The sequence below is a fragment of the Gymnodraco acuticeps genome, unplaced genomic scaffold (genome assembly GCF_902827175.1).
Source record: "Gymnodraco acuticeps unplaced genomic scaffold, fGymAcu1.1, whole genome shotgun sequence".
NCBI lineage: Eukaryota > Metazoa > Chordata > Actinopteri > Perciformes > Bathydraconidae > Gymnodraco > Gymnodraco acuticeps.
In genome coordinates this window covers 361,530-383,103 of record NW_022990673.1, presented here as the reverse complement: position 1 = coordinate 383,103, position 21,574 = coordinate 361,530, and the positions used below count along the sequence as shown (strand labels likewise).

The 21,574-nt window shown below is 37.4% G+C and overlaps 2 protein-coding genes across 5 annotated transcripts in view; one reads left to right on the top strand and one right to left on the bottom strand.

Annotated features, from left to right (window-relative positions):
- Positions 1 to 655: 655 nt before the first annotated feature.
- On the bottom strand, positions 656 to 11,582 carry LOC117555129. 3 transcript variants are annotated; one of them, XM_034229860.1, is made up of 6 exons: positions 11,312 to 11,582; positions 8,455 to 8,555; positions 7,334 to 7,723; positions 6,832 to 6,888; positions 4,636 to 4,770; positions 656 to 1,068 (listed from the first exon to the last, which is right to left on the bottom strand). In XM_034229860.1, exons 2-6 carry the CDS (start codon positions 8,495 to 8,497, stop codon positions 902 to 904), a joined length of 792 nt encoding a protein of 263 aa, XP_034085751.1. In that variant the 5' UTR covers positions 8,498 to 8,555; positions 11,312 to 11,582; the 3' UTR covers positions 656 to 901. The 3 variants fall into 3 exon arrangements, with proteins under 3 accessions (XP_034085751.1, XP_034085752.1, XP_034085753.1); XM_034229861.1 differs by lacking the exon at positions 11,312 to 11,582 and having other exon boundaries at positions 656 to 1,065; positions 8,455 to 8,725; XM_034229862.1 differs by lacking the exons at positions 6,832 to 6,888; positions 11,312 to 11,582 and having other exon boundaries at positions 8,455 to 8,725.
- The window catches only part of fsd1 (fibronectin type III and SPRY domain containing 1), a 12,657-nt gene continuing 2,472 nt past the window's right edge, over positions 11,390 to 21,574 (top strand). The window contains exons 1-12 of one of the 2 annotated variants that reach the window (XM_034229857.1): positions 11,390 to 11,556; positions 12,700 to 12,795; positions 12,925 to 13,056; positions 13,966 to 14,067; positions 14,932 to 14,954; positions 15,348 to 15,469; positions 17,217 to 17,426; positions 17,513 to 17,611; positions 18,021 to 18,168; positions 19,348 to 19,430; positions 20,101 to 20,352; positions 21,430 to 21,518. In XM_034229857.1, the coding sequence (XP_034085748.1) occupies positions 11,542 to 11,556; positions 12,700 to 12,795; positions 12,925 to 13,056; positions 13,966 to 14,067; positions 14,932 to 14,954; positions 15,348 to 15,469; positions 17,217 to 17,426; positions 17,513 to 17,611; positions 18,021 to 18,168; positions 19,348 to 19,430; positions 20,101 to 20,352; positions 21,430 to 21,518 (1,371 nt within the window). In that variant the 5' untranslated portion in view covers positions 11,390 to 11,541. Of the gene's footprint in view, positions 11,672 to 12,699; positions 12,796 to 12,924; positions 13,057 to 13,965; positions 14,068 to 14,931; positions 14,955 to 15,347; positions 15,470 to 17,216; positions 17,427 to 17,512; positions 17,612 to 18,020; positions 18,169 to 19,347; positions 19,431 to 20,100; positions 20,353 to 21,429; positions 21,519 to 21,574 lie in introns of both variants that reach the window. The other variant, XM_034229858.1, reaches the window with a different exon arrangement.

Genomic DNA, 21,574 nt, shown 5'->3' with positions numbered 1-21,574 from the left:
TTTTTGGGACTGCATTGTATCATATTTAATAAATGAGTATTCATAAAAAACATGATGTGTGATTATTATTCATGCTATACTGATATAGGGTTAAGGGCTAAGTAAGCAATCAATCCTGCAAATCAACCCTTAGTTGTTCAATATATTTATTCAGATAATATGAGTAGAAATACAGGAATTCTGCTCCCACCTAAGCCCAACGTTGCAATATTACAACATTTGCCTAAAAACTTACCAAAACGTAAACAATGTGAAAACTCTTTAATTTCTGCTCCATATAGGCTCCCTACAACAACATCTGAAGGGTCAAAAAAATAATAATTATAATGTTTTTCTATATTTGGGCTTTACAGGGTTAACAGCATCTTCTGCCATCTAGTGGCTCAAAATAGCAATTTCTTTAACATATATTAAAGAAAAATACCTGAGAGGAAATACAATAAAATATTATCAGTTACTGCAAAACAGTATTAATGTTTCTCAGATTTTACATATATATATTTTTTTATTGATCCCACGTTGAAATGCAAAATTACATTTGATGAAATATCAAGGTTAAAAAACTGTACTATAAACTACCCTTCAATATTTTAATATTTTAAAATAAACTCTAATAATAAGTGGCGTTGCTTAAAAAAAAACCTTAACATGTCACTCACGTCTCCACAATTTATACTTTAAAAAGTTATTGGACACTTTTTGCTTATAGAATATACAATGGCTGCTGTTAACAACAACCTAATATTATCAGGAGATGAAACAAATGTACATACACATTTCAAGTTTAAATGAAAAGCCTGCACCTGTAAAATACAATGTAAAATATAAAAATAACTCCAGTAAATACAGCTATATGACTAAATATGAGAGTTGATTTGATTAATTAAGGCCCATGGCTTCTTCACAGTTTGCATCTCCGTTTGTCCTCGTGGCACTTCCGGGCTGGACTCGGGTTTCTGAGGTTTTGAGAGGAGGAAGCCTTCTTCAGGGTGTCCACCAGGCCCCCGGGCCGAGGGGACGGCTGCTTGTTGGCCATAGGACGAGTGTTTGCATAGATTGGATCTTCTGCTGTATCAAGAGCAAAAACAGGGTGAATTACATTACAACTTTTTAAATAAAACTATATCTCAGACATCTACATAACAGAATTGTATAAGTTAGAAGTTATTCTGTCGAAAACACAATTGACCCCCTGACGGTAAGAGCTTAGATTATAGACATGTCATTATATAGACAACGGTGTCCTCAAATCAAATATCCATCAAATATGTCATTTTTCTGGTTATCAGTATTACTCTATTTATATTTACAAATGTTGCATCATTTTATGTAGTCGGGTGCCCAGCCTTAAACATCATCTTTTGGTTTAATTGTAAAGTGTCTGTTTAACTTTTGTTGTTTTTAACACTAAAACTGTGTCCGTGTACCTTTCAAGTCCCCCTGTTCACCTGCAACTTGAAGTAAAAATAATGTAAAATTCACAAAGAAATACAATCTTATTACACAGGTATTGTGTTAATTAGACCATTTACTTGTTCTGTAGAAAAGCTTCTGTCCTGCTTGTATAATTGCTTATAACAAAAACAGAAATTGGAGGTGTATGTGTGAAGTCACCTCTGTCCTATTCTTACTGCTCCATCCTGTGTGGCCAAACAGCAAACTTAGGTCTACTGACACATCTTTAATACCTTTGTCATGCACCACCATTAAACAAAAACATAAAAGCTCTTTGTTCGTGGTTAAGCAACTTTTGCTGATGAGTTACACCTGTAAGCAACATAATGTTGTGTCACATGTTGTAAAAAATATGATAAATGTTACAAGGTAATTGAATCTCAAAGTCGGCCGCTCCCAATTATTTTGTCATCATGACACTTTCAATCAAATTATAAAAATGTTAAATGTCGTAAATAGTGGATGAAATATTTTGCATAAGAATAAACAAAATAAGAAAAGCAGTGTTATTTTTTTTTTGATTACCAATTATTCAGTGCATTACTGGTTCATTTAAAAATATGTATACATTTGACTTATGTCTGAAAGCAACAACCAAAGTATACTGAAAAAAGGGAACACAACTCTATGCATTAACTGTTATCTGCCCACCAATTCATTTAATCATTGGAATAAAGAGATAATGCTGATTTTCAGGTTAATATCTGTATTTAGTGACTCTACTGTGACAAGTGAACCTGCTTTAATGTTCAAAAAGGTATTTATTTATTTTTCTCATACTGCCTGTGCTGCAGCAACTCTTTTCACCCTCTGTCTAAAACCAGAGCCCACTCTGCTCTGATTGGTTAGCTGGCTGGCTCTGTTGTGATTTGTTTTGGGGTACTAGCCAATAAAAGTGTGAGTGTTCCATAGTGATGTCATTATGTTATGGAAGCAAACAAATGGGAGATAACTTTACATGCACAAAAACCTATACAACACACAACAGGAAAGATGAAACCAGACCTTTAAGTATAGTTTAAAATGTGTATAAACATGTATGTCCTTGCTTTCCAGCGTCCAGGTTGACATACCACACCCAATGGTATTCGATTTACAATGAACAGAAAGAAACACTCAACTAAAATGTATTCAAACAATGAATCAATTATTCATTTGAGGATTGAGATGAGAAACCGTGGGTGTCTTCAGTTCACACTCTTGCTTTAGAAATGAGGACTTCAATTAAAAAGAAACAAAAACATTTAAATATAAATTCTTTGGTAAAAATCTAAATCTAAAAGTTGTTGTTTGTGAGTTATAATTCTCAGGTAAATTGTCTACATGGCTAAGCAGCAAAAGTGGTGGGTGTGCAGTGTGGGGATTTCTCAGCTTTGCTTGCGTCTCTTCTGCTTGTATGTATGGAGATATTTTCTCAGTATGGGTCAGTCAGCTGTGACAAAATCTCACTTTTTTCTTCGCTCACTGAGCTTTGCAAAATGACTTCTTGCCTTTCAAGGCTGTGGTCTGTTGTTCTCAAAACTAAAACATGTGTGCATGTTAAACCACACAGCGTTAGGCATGCTGTCTCGTTTGTCCTACATTGATGGTTTAGACTTTAGACTGTCACACTGTGCAGTAAAACCACACAAACCACTTGCTTACTCAGTTTGTATCCACCGGCCATGAGATACAACTACCTGCTGTGACGTGAAGAGTGCTTCCTCTCTGTCTTTTGTTCTCTCACTCAGACATAAGCTAAGACATTTCTCTTGTTAAACAATCAAATCAATATTCATTTAGCATCTTTGAAGTTAGTGATGTTGCCTGTGAGAGCGTTTATTTCTCTGTTCTTGACCTCTTTTGTCAGAGCAGCCATCATCACGTGCAGCCTCTACTGTCTACAGATCTTCTTACAATCTGTAGATGTTAGCTGGGTCTTGATCACAAAAAACTAAGACCAGTGTAATATAAATGTATACATTTCAAAGAAAATACGTTGGATGTCTGTAAATAGGCCAATCTATGTGGCTGTAGCACACCGACATGAGTCATATTTAGTTCCGTGAAACAAGCTGCATGCGAGATCTGCTTGACTTCAACATTCACTTGTAATGTATGTGTAGTACAGATGATTGCCTTATGTGTCTACAGGCTAGGCTGTATGGAGCATGTAAACTACATTATTATTGATCGTTGAATTTTTTAATTAATGTCTCACACAACCATTGACTTGTAATATTCAAGCCTGGGGAGAAATGTGATCTGAATGCTGTGGTGGTAAGGAATGTTTCTAAATAATGTTTTTCTACGAGCTCTTTTTGGACCAAATTGTAAGAACTTTGACTAATGACGTTACAGTGAGGGGTGTGTCCGGTAACTATCTCGGGACTGTCTGGGGGGCGTCCCAAAGCAGGGAAGTTTGCAACACATGCATCAGACATTTGTGTTTTTAATTATTTTTTAGTATTTATTTATTTAAGAAATAGACAATGCACTAAATTAACATGAGCACTTGAGTCCATCATGTAAATGTGCCAGATAAAGTCACAGCACGTTCCCTGGCAGGTTGATGACATTAAAAGAAAGCGAGTGAAGAGTGAACTGAAACATAAGAAGAGTGAAGAACTAAAAAAACACATGAGCACCATTTTAGCACTCAAATAAAGAAGAAAACACACGAGCATAAGCATAGGCAAAAACACATCAGGACAATAAAAACATAAAAGGACAATTGCAGCACATTTTAAATCACATGGGCCCTTTTATACAAACCCAATAACATACAGATACATAAGCTAAGATGTAAGCTAATAGGCACAGACTATTAAAAACAATGATATAACCCTACTCAGTAATGACAGCATGTTTGATTGTTCAGTAGCCAGTGTTTGACAGATGTGGAGAAAGACTGGAGAGATATTATGTTCTAAAGTTATGTGGGTATGTGAGCTGCCGGACAGGAAAGGCTAACTGGGCAAAGATACTTATTCTGAAAGGTGTTTACATGATATTAGTATTACAATAGTAGCAGCTCTACTTTTTCATACACATGTGATCATGCTTACTCAGTTTGAGAAAACATATTCACTTAAATGAATTAAAGCCTGTCAATAAATCTTCCCATTGCACGAGGCACTTAGTGAAATTGAGTTTGACACGACTGGTACATGATCATATATTAAAAAAGAAGATGGGTACCTCTGCTTCTGCGATGTCTTCTTCTCAGCACCAAACACACAACCAGCAGGACGATCAGGATGAAAGTAGAAACCCCCAAAGAGATCCACATCCACAGGTCGAGGAGAGGGAGGCTCTCTGTGGGGGACATGGTGGCTGCAAGAGAAAAACGTTGTTATGATATGTGATCACAATCATGTCAATGTATCTACTGTATAAGTAAGTCGATTTACACACACAATGAATCTTAATAATAGAGTGTTAATGTATTTCTGCCCACAGCTAAGATTTGTTCTCTTTTCTACGCACAAATCTCAGGAACGTTTTTTCCCTCATACTTTAGTCTTAAGGCTGGGATTATATTATCTATTTAAATCTCATTATGTTTTAGAATAAAAGAGAAAAAAAATAGCTTATAGACTAAATAAAGTATGATGTATCTGCAAACGCTTTAAATGTCAAAGACATGCTCACATATATCCGTGTAAAACTATACTTTATGTGGATGATAATTAATAATCACAATGGAAGTGTTTTCGCTTCAATAGTAAAAAAAAAGTATGATTTTTCACGTCATCTAAAATGTTGTACGTCTAGATACTTAAAGGTCCCATGTCATGCTTTTCCGGTTATTAACCGTCCCCTTGTGTGTTACAGTATGTCGTTTTTTGTATGCATGTAAACGGTCTGCAGAGTCACAAACCCTCAAAGTACACCCTCTAGCGAGTAAAACTCTAACACAGAAAATACCTGTCTGTGCTGCCCCAGAACGCCTCGTTGGAGATTTTTCTTTTTCCATTGTTTTCTTCTTATAGTGTAGTAAGTACAGTGACGTATTGGGTATAGTGACGTAACGACTTCCTCACACACACACACTCAATCTTTTCTCAGCTGCAGCTCCGCAGATTTCTCAGCCTGAGACAGCGAGACGAGGCGGAGCTCGGCCTGGGCTCGGCCTGGAGCAGGAGCTCCAACATGCCGTTTAGGACAGAGAGTGAATACACATACTAGATGCTGTATGAGAAAACCAATGTGAGATTGGAAAATTGCACAATATAAATCTATTTTAGTATACCTCAACAATGGAATTATGATCAGTAGAAATGGCCATGACATGGGACTTTTAAGACCTGAGCAAATGTGGCACTTTTACCTATCATACTCAATATAGTGTTTGGGCAAAAATGGCTTTCAAGTCATTTTCACATTGGCCAATGTACAAGAATAAGGCTGAGATAACTTCCTTTAGAGAGAAATCACTTAAAGCATGGAAAGGGTTGAGTTTTAAAGTGTGCTGTGAACCACAACATAACACTTGTGAGCGCAGAAGTTCACACATCACGGAATACAGTTGATCTCACTTCAGGTGTCATGACCCACTCGTCAAACTGACACACTCGTCAGTTCAGAGCAATGGGCACAACAACAATAGATGTTTACCAGAATAAAAGCTCAAGCTTCGCAGGGCACAGAAAAGCTGCATTTTTCTTCATCAGCGCTATAGGTAAATACAGGGTTGGTTAGTAACAGATGACCTGGAAACAAATTAAAAGTGACTTAAATCAGCCTGGATTGCATTATTGTTACAATGTCAAGAATCATTTAATTATATTTTAATCTTTGAATTATGGAAAATTAGTTTATTTTGCATTGAATTTGCTTTATTTAATGAGGAAAACAATTATATTTGGAGAACTAAGCTGTAGTGGATGCCTCAATTGTTTTAATTAATTTGTAGTCTTTTATTTTGAAGTCGTATAAAATAATTTAGATTAGATAAAATGTATACAATATATATAATAATATGTTTACGCAACTACATTTTGTACGTTTTACTCCACTACATGTATTTAACGTCTTTTGTTACTAGCTTATTTGCAGATTTAGATTATTAATACATAATGTACATTAAATAATCATTATGATTATTATTATATGTTAAGCAACCCAGTATTATATAAATATTATTTGAAATACTTAGTTGTGTTTAGACTTAGTTTTTTATAAAGTGCAGTATTTTTTATGTATTTCTTTTAAAGTTATAAGAAATGTTTTAGATGAGATTCAAACCTTTTTTTATAATTCAATCTAAAGACCGTTACTAATTACAAAAATTGCAAACTTATATTCAGGAACCAACTGTAATTTGACAAAACCCTACGTACACACACCCATGCACACACACATACATACATATGGACATACACACAAACAAACCTTGTTTACCCGTCAGTTTGGGCAGTGACGGGTATGTTGTGAGTTCCTTGCTCTCCACTGTCACAGAGAAAAGGAAATTATACTTTTATGTAGTCAAAGCAAGCCAGAACATTTAAAGAAATCCCTTAACTTTAGCTTTATGGCAACACTTTTCTTTATGTACCTCTATTTAGCATTTATAAGCAGCACGTTAACATGTTATAAATGGTTTATAAGACACTATAATGTCGTTATTATTAACAACTACTCCTGCTGTGGGCACCAATATAATAATAATACGGCACCTAGTCTGGTGTATGAACCGATAATGAAAAACAGTTCATTTAAAATGGGATGAGAAGATGTTATAATTGCACATTTCCTTATACTGTATGTGTGCAACAATGGTCATTATAGTCTGTTATGAATAATTCATTACATTTTTGTCTACGGTTTATACATGTTGAATAGGCGGACTTAAAGTAGAGTGTCACGAGCTTTATCATTAACAAGTTATACTTACTAATAACTAATTCTGTTCCGTTGCTTTTACAAAGTTCCAAAACGGGAATCTCAACGATGAGAATGCAAAAGTACCATCCGGTGTCATTTGTTGTTGCATTTATCAGAGTATATTTGTTTTTTTCAATGTTCTGCTTTGTTTTGTTGGACACCACGGTGGAGGAATTTGCAGAATTGTTAGAGATGTCATTTGATAATTTGCGTACGCCATCCCATGAAGGTCCAGAGGGATTAAATAACCAGTTCACCCGATATCTATCGAGTTTCCCTATCCTCACATGGCAGAGGGAATCCACAGGACAGAGGAAAGTCACAGAGGAACCAGCAGGAACTTCCGCTCTTCTTTGTGTTTGAATAATCACATCTTTACCTGATACCACCAGAGCTGCCACTGTAAAGAAAGATAGATAGATAGATACACCTTTACCAAATGCTACATTGAAGTGATGTACATGCAATTGATCAATAATTATAATACAATATCTCAAATATATCTGCTGCTTAAATGGGCCATTCTGCATAATGAGTACTTTTACTTTTGGTACTTTGGTACTTATCAAGTATATTTTGATGCTAGTACTTTTTTGTTTTACTTCAGTACAATTTTGAATGCACGACTAGACTTGTAACTGAGTATTTTTACATGATTTAAGTAAACAATCTAAGTACTTCTTTCAACTCTGATAGATACATGAACAGATCTGAGACATTTTTAAATGTAAACATTTGTAAACTTCATTTAAAGAACATGTATCTCTTTTCCAGTTAGCCAGTTACAAAGAAACTATACAAACAAATGTGTCTAGCTCGGCACACATGACATTTCTGTCTGTTTATTCATTAATCTCTCAGCCTCATGTTATGTATTCATAGTTATTTGTCTGTGTATTGCCTGTTAATACTAGTTGAACATTACATTTTTATATTTGTATGTATTTTTTATTTATTTATTTGTTATATGTTTCTAGTTATTGTGCTTTTTATTATGTTTTTAATTCTCCCATTGTGTTATTTAATATTGTAGTTACTGCCTGTACAGCACTTTGGTCAACTGAAGGTTGTTTTAAATGTGCTATATAAATAAATAAAGATTGAGATTGAGATTGTTATCTTGACTCTTACCTGTCAGCAACACCAGAGTCGTCCGTTTCAGCCACATTTCCATTTTGTTATGTGTGAGGTGGTCTTCCTCTTCTCAGTCTCATCCTGTCTCTGCTGTCTGCCTGTGAGCACATCAGACAGCGCTGAACAAAAAAACCTGTGTGTGGGTGGGAGGAGGCGTCTTTACTTTGAGAACAAGTTACTGACTGACGAGGGGACTGTCTGCTGTGGAGGTTAAAGAAACAACAAGAAATGGAAAGTAGTGTCGGCTTTTAAAAAGAAAAGAGACGCCATAACAGTACTGCACTGTTGTTTCATTTGCGTTGAATTAAAGTAGACTACTTTAAAGTTCTGCTGCTTCCTCATTGTTAAATAAGCACATGCTGCTGAAGGCACACTTCTGCTTACTGGGAACAGACAGTGAATCTCTCAAATGGGATGCATATACAAGTGCCAACTTGTATAATGAAAAGAAAAGCTGGGCACAAATCGATGATACAAGGGGTTTCTGAAACCCTTGTGGGTTTTGGGGCAAAGGTGCTAAACACATTTCCCCACATTGGACTGAAAGTAAAGGAGCGCTTGGCTTCCTGTGACAAGACACAACTGAGAACCAATTACCAACCACAAACTACACGATAAAATGCAGCTGAGACAAAGAAAGATGAGAGAACAATGTGACCTGTGTTTTACTGGCGGTTGTGTTGGAGAGAAACTCTTTAGGATTGTAGCCTTTGCAGACCATTTACATGGATAAACACCTACACTACAGGAAAAGGAAAACCCCCCAAAAGCTAAATAAGGCCTCTTTAAAAAACGGTCCTTAGTAGCACTGATTTTCTTTCTTTTAGTATCAATTTTTGTATGTAGTTTTTTCGACTGTTGCAGTAGTTATTTTCTTATATATTATTTAAAATCTTAAACAGGATAGATTAATAAGCACTTTATTTGGAACAATAAAGTACCTATCTATTCTGTCTATTTGCATGCACAAATCCACATTCCCTCTATGTGAAAACTAACTTGACAATAAACCTGATTGTGATTTCTGAATGATGCAACATAAGATATTAAGTGTCTGTGTTTTATCTTTTCATCATGACGGTGAAGTGAAGCCACAAGAACAAACATCTCGAGTGTACAGTGTATAACAGGGTGTATAACTTCTGAAACCTCAACTTCATTTCCACACAGAAAGTAGGTCCTGCCTAAAGACAGATGTAAAGACAGAAACAAGTTCAAATCACTCGTTTAGTGGAACAGCAGCTTAGGGTTGAGTGAGCTCTGTGGCTTGAATATACACCTTTATACGTTGAAATTGAAAACAAAATTACCATATTTCCACTATTAAACAATTGGTAAAATAGGACAAACAGAGGTTGGTGTAATCTCTTTGTGTGTATCTTTTTTGTTGAACTTGTTTTATTTTGTTTGCAAATCATTACAGCCTTGTCTTAAATGCTGTTAGTGTTTTACTTTATTTAAAATAATAAAAGAATCCTACAAACTGTTATCTTGTTTACTTTTTTGGCAAGTCACCTAGGATTCATTCAATTTACAGCAATAATCTTCAAATCTAGTAAGAAATGCACTTTATATTCAAGAGTTGAATTCATATTGCCATTACAAAATGTAAGGTTAGACAGTTTGCTGCAGACTGACAGAGAGAACGTAGGCATTGTAGTCATGGCCGTACCCACCATTGAGGTCACCGAGGTCCGGACCTCTGTCATTTTAATAAATATAATAAAACTCGTGAAATAACTGCACATAATTAACAGGGTTCTTTGTAGTGCTTTCATTTACTGGCGGTGGGTGCAATGCACAACTAAGTAGCCTACATTAAAGCAAACAGAAGAAGACAACATCAATTTATCAACAAACAGCCGCAGTCCCGACTTGTACCCATGGATCTATAATAAGGGAGGGTGAAATAAATACTTTACATTAAGTTATTTTCGTGTTGTCATAAGGATGCAATGCTTTTGAAAGGCAAAGAATAATAATAATAAAATAAAATAAATGTATATATGCTGAGCCCAGAGTAAAATGCTTGTGTGTGCACAAACTACAGGTGAACAGCAAACCCCAGTGTGATTTTGGTGGCAGTACGACCTCCCTGGACAAAGTTATACTGGGGGTGCCAAATCCGGCAGCACCAACACCTGGTCTACCACATGTGGAAGCCCCTCTTTAGTTTGTCTCCTGCTGAGCCTGAGTAAAATGCTTTTGTGTGCACAAAAAAATGTGGGTGGTTAACATCAAAGCTTCTTTTAAAGTAATGTTAATATTTTTTTTTGGAATAGTGTTTGCTAAAATAAAAATCGTAGACGGGTTATGTAAATTGTATTGTATTATTTTATGATATATATGATCAAATTAATAAAACATATACATTTATTAATATATATTTGAATTATTTGATTCATATTTATATAGACAATTGTTTGGGATTCTCACCAATTGGGCAAATCAATTTAGGGTCTGCATTATTATCACATGTTATGTGTCAATCAACACGTTTCATTTGTTCTCAGGGTTATACGTAAGTCAGGTTTATAAGTCATTTTCAAAAAAAAATCAGAAAATAACTGTTGTATCAAAGTATATTATATATTATTGAAAGGCTGAATGGTTGATTCATTAATTACTAATATTTTTAATCAGAATAATTTGTGTTAATAATATGCCTAAAACGTATACAGGACAAAAAAAAACCCTCTTTATTGTAAATTATTACTATAATTATTTGTATTTCTTCTTATGTGTAATGCCTTGTTTTTATGCTGCTGAAACGCAAACATTTCCCAATATGGGATCAATAAAGTACATCTTATCTAATCTTATTATCTTAAATTCACTTTTTCTCCGACAGTACCTGAAGGCAGCAGCGGCGCTGCAGAAACACCAGCACCCAGAATCCTCTGCTGACGCATGCGCACTACGCACTCTGGCCCGAAGGCGTTGGTGGTTGGTGTCCGTCCGAGGATGCGTTGCACTCCGGCAGCATCAGTACCAGCTCCGCCGTGCATATAAAGCTAAATACCCGGAGGACGGAGCAGAAATTCGGGCTGTGTTTGTGGCTACAACCGCCCCGGAGCTTCGGAGATGGGGGACCAGAAGGTGAGCCGGATCCGGAGGAACAGGTGTCTCTGATGGGGGAAGCCGATTGAGGCAGGGCGTAGTGTACAAAGGAAGGAGGGGGACAAGCTGCAGGATTTGGGAGTTTGTGGATGCGGTACGGACTCGTATTGCACGGTGGTGTTTTGTATTTGAATCAATGTTGGTGTGGCTGCAGGGGAGGTTTGTCTTGAGCATGCCGAGATGTGTTATCGGTGTATCGGCGTTATAGTCACGGTCGTGGGGGCCTTGGCACATCTCCTCTCGCATCAACAAACATTACACAGCCCTTCAGTATGAATGGGCTTGTTCACTGTGTGCCAGATGAAACATAACCGGAAGTGGTAACATATCAGTTGTGTGATCCGTGTAATATGTTACCCAGTGTAATATGTTACCCAGTGTATGTCCAGTGCTTTGAAGTGGGCTGTTCAATGGGTTCAGATGCATTATTCCATTATTAATGCGCATCCTTCCGCCCGTGAAGTGTCCTCCCGCCCTGTGACACTATAGATCCCTCTCTGATCCCATCCAATCTGATCAACACAATGTTAATCATGACTAAAAGGGAGCTCAACGCCTAAACCTCCATGAGTCCTCTTAAACCAAACACTGATTAGCATAACCTCCACCACAGAGGATACACTCAAGTTTGGTTAGATAATAAATTAGTATTCATGCTTAAGCAGTCTTTGAAGATGATAATATTACTGTACAGATTTTCCAGTCTCAAAGGATAACATTTCCTTTTTTTCTCAGAAATAACTAGTGTTGAATGTTATATATAGCTTGCTGCTATCTCCAATCTTTTGCAATGTACTAATGTTAATCTGGCTTCTTTCAACAATAGCACACTAGTCAGTCACTTTTATATTATGTGCAATTCACTCATTTAACATGCAGTTATTTTCTTATATGTTCAACTTACCTTTCTAAAATGCTACTTATTTTTGTCCATGGGTGCATACTTATTTGTTTTGATTTCAATTTTTGTGTGCAAGCGTCTATATTTAATATGATCAGTCTACTCTTTTTATTTATGCCCTTTATCTGCACTGCCACCTTTGCTGTAACGCTGTAAATTTCCCCGCAGTGATTTTGATATTATATATTCTATAACATAAATATATTTTGTCTTCTCTTTAGGAATCTCTGCGTAAGATCACCCACACGCTGGCCATGAAGAACGAGGAGATTTCAAACTTTGTCTGCACCCTCAAACAGAACCTCGAGAACTTGGAGGTAAAATCAAATCACACATAGCTGGACTAGAATTGAATCCTGTCTGCACACAGTTTAGTAGTTAGTTCATTCATTTAGCTACAGAAAAGCTTACTTCCTGTATTCACTGTTTTCTGTTTGCGGCTCCAGGGGAACACGAACAGGGTCCAGGAGGATCTGGAGTCTGAGTTCACCGCCCTGAATGCTGTTCTGGTCGAGATGAAGGAAAACATGGTGACTCGCATCAAACAGGAGAGAGCCAGCCGCACATACGAGCTACAGGTAGATGCTGTTTCATTTGCATATATTTAATTGCAATTCGTTTTTATTTAATAAGAAAATGAAGGGTTGTGAGAAGCATATTCTGTTGTCGGCATTTATTGTCATAAGCAGATAGCAAAAAAGTACATATTTTCAACACCAGAGTAATGATGTTACAGATGTACAGAAAATGGCAAACTGTTTTGATTGTAGATGACTGTTACAGTAAGTGTTCAGCCCCTCAAATAGGTTGATTTCCTGCTTTTCTCTGTTATTTTTAACGTAATATATTTTGGATTTGAAAGACTAAACAAGACATTACCTTGGACTTAGTAGTAGTAGTAGCCTCTTGGTTAACTCTGGCACGTTTACAGAAATGTTCATTAATGTGCACTGTCCCTGTCCTTTGAGTAACTTTGAAAGACTACGGTACGTTAATCGATAATAAAAGTAATCTTTAGTTGTTGCTTTTTTTCAAAATGACTGAAAACACACTTTTAAACAAAGGAAATAAAACACAAGGAAAGGTAAATATATTCTTCAGATAACATAATTAGTTTTTACATTATCTGCAGAAATATTTTATTATCAAAATAAAATAAATGTAATCAAATTGGCTCATGACCTCACATAGCTTATTTAAAAATTGAATTGATTTTCATAGTGGTTGAGTAGAGCTCTGTGGCTTGAAGACAGCATATTTTCCAGCTCACATGCAGTGAAAACAAGGTGTTATTATTAGTTTCCTTTAAGTCAAAATACCATTGGCTGTATAATGACCTACAAAGTGTTAGGTTACTCTGCAGCCTCAGGACTCAGCCATGACTCTCAAATGATGCAGCGAACACAGAAGTCCCTTTTATACGAAAGACAAACATGTAAGAGTTAGAGGATGTTCTCTGTTTGACTGTGGGTTGGGGATGTTTTCAGAGTCAGCTGAGCGCCTGCTCCAAAGCCCTGGAGAGTTCAGAGGAGCTGCTGGAGCTGGCCAATCAGACGCTCTGCTCCTCCGAGACGGACGGTTTCAATCAGGTAACTGACTCACCGTGATGTCACTCCGTCCCATCTGCTCCCTGTTATAACCACATTGCTAATGCTTTGGATAAAAGCGTCTAACAAGTGACATGTAATGTAATGACTGATGATGCTAGGGCTGTACCAAATGGCCATTATGTACATTTAAAGCTTTTATGGAAGGTTTCGTATATCTCTCGTCATATTTTATGATGTCGTCACCCTAAAAAATCATTAAACGTAATCCTCAATTTGAAAAAATCAAGTCAGAGTAAGTTCGTTTTTTTAATCAAATCAAATTTCTTTAATGAATTTTCCTCATTATTGTGTGCCTCCCTTTGTGTGCAAGCAGGAGAACCAACTGTCTTCTACTGCAGGGACAATTATGCTTTTGAAAGGCTAAGTGCCAGCAAATATGTTTTGAAGTAGAATATCTGTTTGGATAAAAAACATGAACTAAGGAAATGTTTACACCTTTTAAAAAAAAAATACATTCCGACTTCTTAAATTATCGTCCCGATTAGAGAAGTCAGAAACATTCCTACGCAATCTAATTCTACAAATAATATAATACTAATATACTATAATATAAGTGTTGCCTAAACTTTATCTGAAACTGTGCAGAAAATACAGGGTTTAGGCAGAATTTGAACATTTGCATTAAGAATAAAGATTAAAAGCTTTTAACGATACGGTACAGCTTTCACTGGTGTCCATGTATACTTTTAAATCTGTCTTTTCAGCGGTTTTATACTAACAGTTATATTAACAAAGCCACCAGAGACTTATGTTTAATGACAACATGATGGGCTACAACTCAGTTCTCTCTTCGCTCGTATCTCTCTTCTCTTTTTCCTGCCCCTCTCTGCTTCACCTCTCCAGGCGGCCAAAGACATTAAGGATAGGTATAGTACTCAGTCATATATTTCCCTTTGTCATAGCCTCCTGTAGCCTTCTCATGATGTAGCATGCATGCATTCAGGACATGTAGCCACCACACCCTTTCTGTGGAAGCATAGCAGAAGAGAGCCTTTTGTGTTTGTGTTTCCCACTGTCCTCTCCAGTGTGTACCATCCTGTGTCAGCTCCCCTCCCCTCCCTGGATGATTTCCTTCTCTAGCTTAGTTTTTAAATGTGTATTAGGTTTATTAGCTCAGTGGTAATACCAGAAGTCTAGTTAGAAGCCTTTTCTTATATTAGAAACACCCGTCCTTTCCCTCTGATCTTGTAAAATAACAGACAACGCTTGTTTCCACTCCTTGTGTTTGTGCGTTTTTGTGTGTCTCTCTTTGTCCGCAGCGTCACAATGGCTCCAGCCTTTCGCCTCTCCCTGAAGGCTAAAGCCAGCGACAACATGAGTCACTTGATGGTGGATTTCAGCCAGGAGAGGGAGGTGTTGCAGGGACTCAAGTTTCTCCCAGGTTTGCTCTGCTTATAATACAAATAAATACAAACGCTGACCACAGCAGTGGTGTAATGTAACTAAGTACATTCACACAAGTCTGTCCATTTTATGCTGCTTTAAATTTCATCCAATTAATTTCAGAATGAACTATTATATGTTTTGCTCCACTGCAAGTACTAAACAACTGTAGTTACTTTACTTATTAGCTTAACAAATAACGCAAATCAAGTTATTTGTCTTTATTAAGTCCGACCCCTTATTTTCCCAGAACATGGGAAAAATCCCCCATTGCAGTATAGACATTTTCCATGCATATACATTTGTTTCAGTTACATTTTCTAAAATCAAGACCCCCTTTTTTAACTTTTGCACAGCGATACACCTCACTTTTTCTCTTTGTTGGACAGGTTTATTTCATTTTCAAACCTTTATTTATCCAGGTGTATCCCATTGAGATCATTGATCTCTTTTTCAAGGGAGACCTGCTCAAGTAGGTTCCACATGAAACATAAAAAACATAAACAGAACAACAAAAGGACATCATACAGCATCGAAATAAATTTGAAATAAAAACAACTATTCGTATTGCAATAACATATTATCCCACTTGTTTTGATATAATATGGTTTAACGGAGGGTTAAAGCTATAAATCTCTTTATGTGATTGATGCATTTGCATATCTAAAGATTGAAATGCCCATCAGTAAATTGGTCTAAGTTAGCTCCACCTCGATTATTTGCAATAGTAAAATGCTGTTTTACTGTATACACATGTATACATTAGTAAAACTAATCTGCACCTATATAAATCACAATAAAATGGCCAATTCTACATTACTTTAACATTATATACACAATGATAATTTTCACATTTGTAGACCTATCAGTAGAAGTAAATCAGTTGCAACCACACAGACCTCTTTGCCTTGGTTTAACACAGTCTGCATTTTTTTTAAACCATGCTCTGTAACAGGTCTAATCATAGCAAAACAAAAGCTCTATACAAACAAGCCTTGTGTTGAATTGGTTTCAATGTGCACTGCTCATTATGTTATGACAGTCAAATGGGTTTATTGAATGTGAAAGGGGTCGCTTACAGCACTGTAACCACAGAGGGAAGTCGCCTACCTCTGCAGCTGTATGAGAATTCTTAACCTTTTTCTGCTGTGGTTTTTACATCTCACGTATACATTGTAGGGCTTGGTCTCATTGTTAGCAGCTTTTTCGGCAGGGAAAAACTCTCTGATACAGCTAATGCACGCACATGTTGAGCACCAAACAGTCTGCTGCCGCTAGCTGGTGACGAAAGTTAAACAGGGAACAAGATGACAGCAACGCAGACAAAAAAAAAGTTTAATTAAATTATTTCACACATTAGCTATTTCTGTAGTGAAATACCATTGAAAGTGTAGCTCTAAGTATAACAATTACAAGAAATTAAAATAAGGATCTTTGGTTTTATACCCTATATGAAATATTTCTAATGCAAAGAAAAAGGGTTGTTCTTCATGAAACTTCAGAATATTTAATTTGAGGAACATTTGGAGATATAGGAAATTAATATTTTTCCCTAAGACGCCCAATTTTTTTCTTAACATTTTCTTTTTTATTATTATCTCCAATGAAAAACACCCCATATTCTAGTTGTGTGTTCTATGACCAAATTGTAAGAAGGATTTAACTTATGATGGCTGTGTGAACTGCTGCATCATAAGTGGATTTTCAATACATCCTGTAAAACACAAACTGTCTCCTCTCTGCAGTTCCTGGCACTCCAGAGATCCAGGTGTCAGAGTGCCAGGTGTGTGACAACACGGTGACGGTAGTTTGGACTCTACCGGAGCCCGACAGCAAGATCGAACACTACATCCTGGAGCACCGGCGCACAAACCACGAAGGGCCGCCGCGCCTCAGAGAGGATTACCCCTGGATGGTGGTGGAGGGGATCCGGGAGATGGAGCACTCACTCATCGGTAGGAGGAGGACTGTGGAGGGGTTTGTTGACTGTACTTTGATGACGCTGACTCACTGAGGAAACTTGTGTTTTTGTTTTTCTCAGGTCTGCGCTTTGACACCCGCTACTTGACGTTCAGAGTGAGAGCGTGTAACAAGGCCGTGGCGGGAGAGTTTTCTGAGCTGGTCACACTGGAAACCCACGGTGAGAATTTGCTGATGTTTTATGTTAGGCTAAATCCAAAAATAATGTTCTTCCTCAGTCTAGTTTATAATAATATGCAGATTTTTTCTTGGCTGTCTTGTCATAACTCATAATAACACTCAATTTACACTGGATACAGTTTATTTTCAACTGTATTTTCAATTATTTAACACATGTATTGGTATCTTTCTTGTTAGTTATCAATTGAGAGACTCTTGACAGCTTAGAAGTGTTTAAGTTTAAAGTTTGTTTGTTTTATTATCACATTTGCAATGTCTTACTATCTTTTGGTTATGTTGTTTTTGTTGAAAGTTTTTGTGCCTCTTATTGTAGTTTTGTTGTTGAGGAGCCCTTGAAAACAAAATGGTGCATCTCGTAAGGTTATCCCTGATCCTTTTTCAATTTGCAGCCTTCAACTTCAAACTGGACTCTGGTTCGGCGCACCAGAACCTGAAGGTGGAGGACCTGAGTGTGGAGTGGGACAGCTGTGGAGGAAAGATCCAGGACATCCGCAAGGAAAAGACCCGAACCAACTCCCCGATGCACTCTCCTGCCAGGTGTGTACCAGTGTTCATTAGGTTGAGAAAACTACTACTTAAAGTGTTTGTCAAATAACTTTTTTGTACATGACCAGTAAGAGACAATGATGGGACAGTACTGGCATCATTATACACTGACTGTGACTATATTTGCATGCAATATTTTTTACGAAAAAAGGGGGACTAAGGCCCTGTCCACACGGAGACGAAACGGGTGTTATCCGCTATAGTTCTTTATCGTATGGACGGTTCGTCCACACGAGGCCGTAACGGAACCACGGAAACGGAGCCCTCAAATTATAACGCATCCCAAAGTGGGAAGATCTGGTAACGTAATGCTTGCGTCACCGTGTGTACGCCCTAAACGATCATAGCCCCGCCTCTCCCCTCCTCTCCTGCTCACCCCCGCGTTATTGCTGATGCGTTTCGCCAACAACAACAATGGCGGATCATAGGGTTGCGTTCGTGCTCCAGACGCCACTGACCATGATACAGATGTTATTGCAAAATAGAACTACATGAACTACATGTTGCTAAATCCACCGCGGAGAATAACCAGAAGGGCAACCAGGCAACCATGGCAACCATGCTTGGGGGGTCTTCTTTGCTGTTTTTGGTGTATTTTGTGGCGGAAGTACCACTTACAGGCCCGGCATATGTACTACAGCGCCTCCAGCGCGTGGACGGACACGTTTCTTGAGCCGATTCCGTGTGGACGGAAGACTTTTTTGATATCGACATCGGTTCGTTGCAATTTTCGTCTCCATGTGGACGGGGCCTAAAATTAGATCAAATTCTTTACCTAAACCTCTAGTTTCAAAGAGACAAAATTATAGATGTATAATTTTTTTGTTGCCATGCACCAGTTTAGGGTCCTGTGTGCTTTATCAGGACGACAGCGAGTGCACACAGTGAGCCCTGTCTGAAGACTTAACAAAACGTTACATAATTATATGACAAAGATCAATTAGCCAACTGAAAATGACTCAAACAGGATGAGGTAGAGAAAAAATCTATTAAACTAACAAGGACTTTTGACATTGAACTAAGACTAATAGAAAATGGCAAAAAAATAACACTAGAACACAAGCCTTTAAATCCTAGTTTTTACTGGATCAACAAGCCTAAAAAATAACTGTAATGAAGTATTATTAAGAGAAATCTGGATCCTTGAGTGTTTGTTGTGTCTGTTCTCAGGTCGGCCCTGAATTCTCCTAAGAGGACGCCGACAGCCCGGCCCGGCAGAGACAGATTCACAGCAGAGTCCTACACAGTGCTGGGTGAGAGTGCGCACTGTTGACAGAAGTGGCTAAAACACACATCACACTGGAGTTTTAGCACTACAGATATTTGAGACCAAGCCGCAGCATAAATTATTTACTGTTTGACCTCAGCTGGTGAAACCAACCAACATTACATTTGGTTTTTTACTAATTAGTGAAGACTGGAAAATGCATCTAGATCTGCTGAGTTTGTCAGATAGCTTGCCTGTTACATTACCCAGTGACCAAGGCAAGCTAGTTGACCAGCCTGCTTGACTTCTGTAATGAATGTAATGCTTCTGAGTAGGAGAAACAGTTATTATCATTCATATAGTTTATCCACGTTTAAACCACTCTCTGCCCACTTACAATTACACACTTGATATCCTTGTCAGGGTTCCCACATTTCCTGGAAAACCTAAAAAACAGTTGAACAATTTTACATTAATTGAAGACATGTAAAATGAGAGCGAAGTGATTTTTCTTTGGAAATGTTGTTCATTATAAACACATTTCATGATTTACATTTGATGGTTCTCGAGTGAAACTGCAAACATTTTAGTGTAATGTTCTCTTCCCAAAGTAGATGAACTATTAACACAACATGTAACCACACCTCTCAGTCAACCCATCAGACTGTGTTTATACTGCATGTCTAAGAATTATCTGGGCTTATTCCTCATGACAGCTGACACCTCCATCGACGCCGGCCAGCACTACTGGGAGGTGCGGTTTGACAAGGAGAGCAAAGCCTTCGCTGTGGGCGTGGCCCTGCGGAGCCTCGGACGCTTCGACCAGCTGGGGAAGAGCAGCGCGTCCTGGTGCATCCACCTGAACAACTGGCTTCAGCAGAGCCTCACCGCCAAGCACAACAACAAGGCCCGCACGCTGGACTGCGCCATCCCCGACCGCATCGGAGTCTACGTCAACTACGACGAAGGTGCGATAAATATTGTTAGAAAAACATCACTCGTCACCGGCTTGAGCTTCAATATCAGGATACATGTATTTATTATCATTGCAAGAGTGGAAGTAGTCATCACATACAGAGCATATGGTACAACTAGTTCTACGACTAGTGTCCTTCACATGCTCATATACAAGAGAGGGAGTTACACAGTCACAAGATGCAGGAATACCGGTTCAAAGCAGTATACAATGTTTTGTTCAGATTAGCTAAAGCCCACGTCAGAAATGATCATGCTTGTCATATGTCATATATCTCCATAGAGGCTGAATGATCATGTTAATCGTTGTCACATAGCTATCATATGCCTAAAACAGTCCTGATGCTCTTTTAGATAATCATACATCCTGTTACGTACACAGCTACGTAGGGCCTTTGTTATCATGTGCTACTCTGATATTGGAAGAGTACATTCAGTATTTTTACAACAAACACAAAGGGTCAATGTTGACATTTGAACAGATATACATTTACTGTAGGTTGAGAAGTTTTCCCCCACAAATAAATACGCTAATGTTTATCATTAATGAAAAGATTTGTTGCAAACGCTAAGATCTACATAGTTTATTTTGAGTGGCAGTAATCAATTAAGTGAGTGCAAAATAGGACCTTTTTAAATATTTGTCTTTAGTGCAGAAACATTAGATTTGATTTGTCAATTGACACTAAGCTCAATATCCTGCAAAAATGGTTGAGAAGCCATGGTTTCATCTTTGAAAATGTGAGATTTTTAAAATATTATTAATATTTATTCAAACTTTATTTTACCCGTTAAGTCTCTTTAGGATTAGAAAACCCCTTTTGAATAAAAATAATATATATTGATGAAGACAACATTAAAATCAGGCAACAGTGTTTTATATTGTTAAAAAATATGTCTTTGGTTTACAACTCTCGATCGTTCAAGACATAACGTTTTGACATTTTATAGGCTATTTGACTAATTAATACTATTTGAAATATATGAATCAACAAAAAAGACACATACATTTTGGCCTGGCTTTTAGAAATATAGTACCATGTTGGATTTACCTTCATTATTCTCTCCAGGTGTTCTGTCGTTCTACAACTCCAAAACTAAACAGCTGATGCACACCTTCAAAACCAAGTTCCCGCAGCCTGTTATACCAGCTTTCATGGTGAGAAACGTTCTTACAAAAGTACTTAAATACATCTTTAATCCTCTATATTGTTC

Bases quoted from the DNA above. Each gene is read 5' to 3' on its own strand.
- LOC117555129 (XM_034229860.1), bottom strand. From the start codon at position 8,497: ATGGAAATGTGGCTGAAACGGACGACTCTGGTGTTGCTGACAG. The intron at 6,889-7,333 runs GTAAGTATAACT...TCTCTGTGACAG, and splicing joins CGGAACAGAATTAGTTATTA to TGGAGAGCAAGGAACTCACA. The intron at 1,069-4,635 runs GTACCCATCTTC...CTCTTGATACAG, and splicing joins AAGACATCGCAGAAGCAGAG to CAGAAGATCCAATCTATGCA.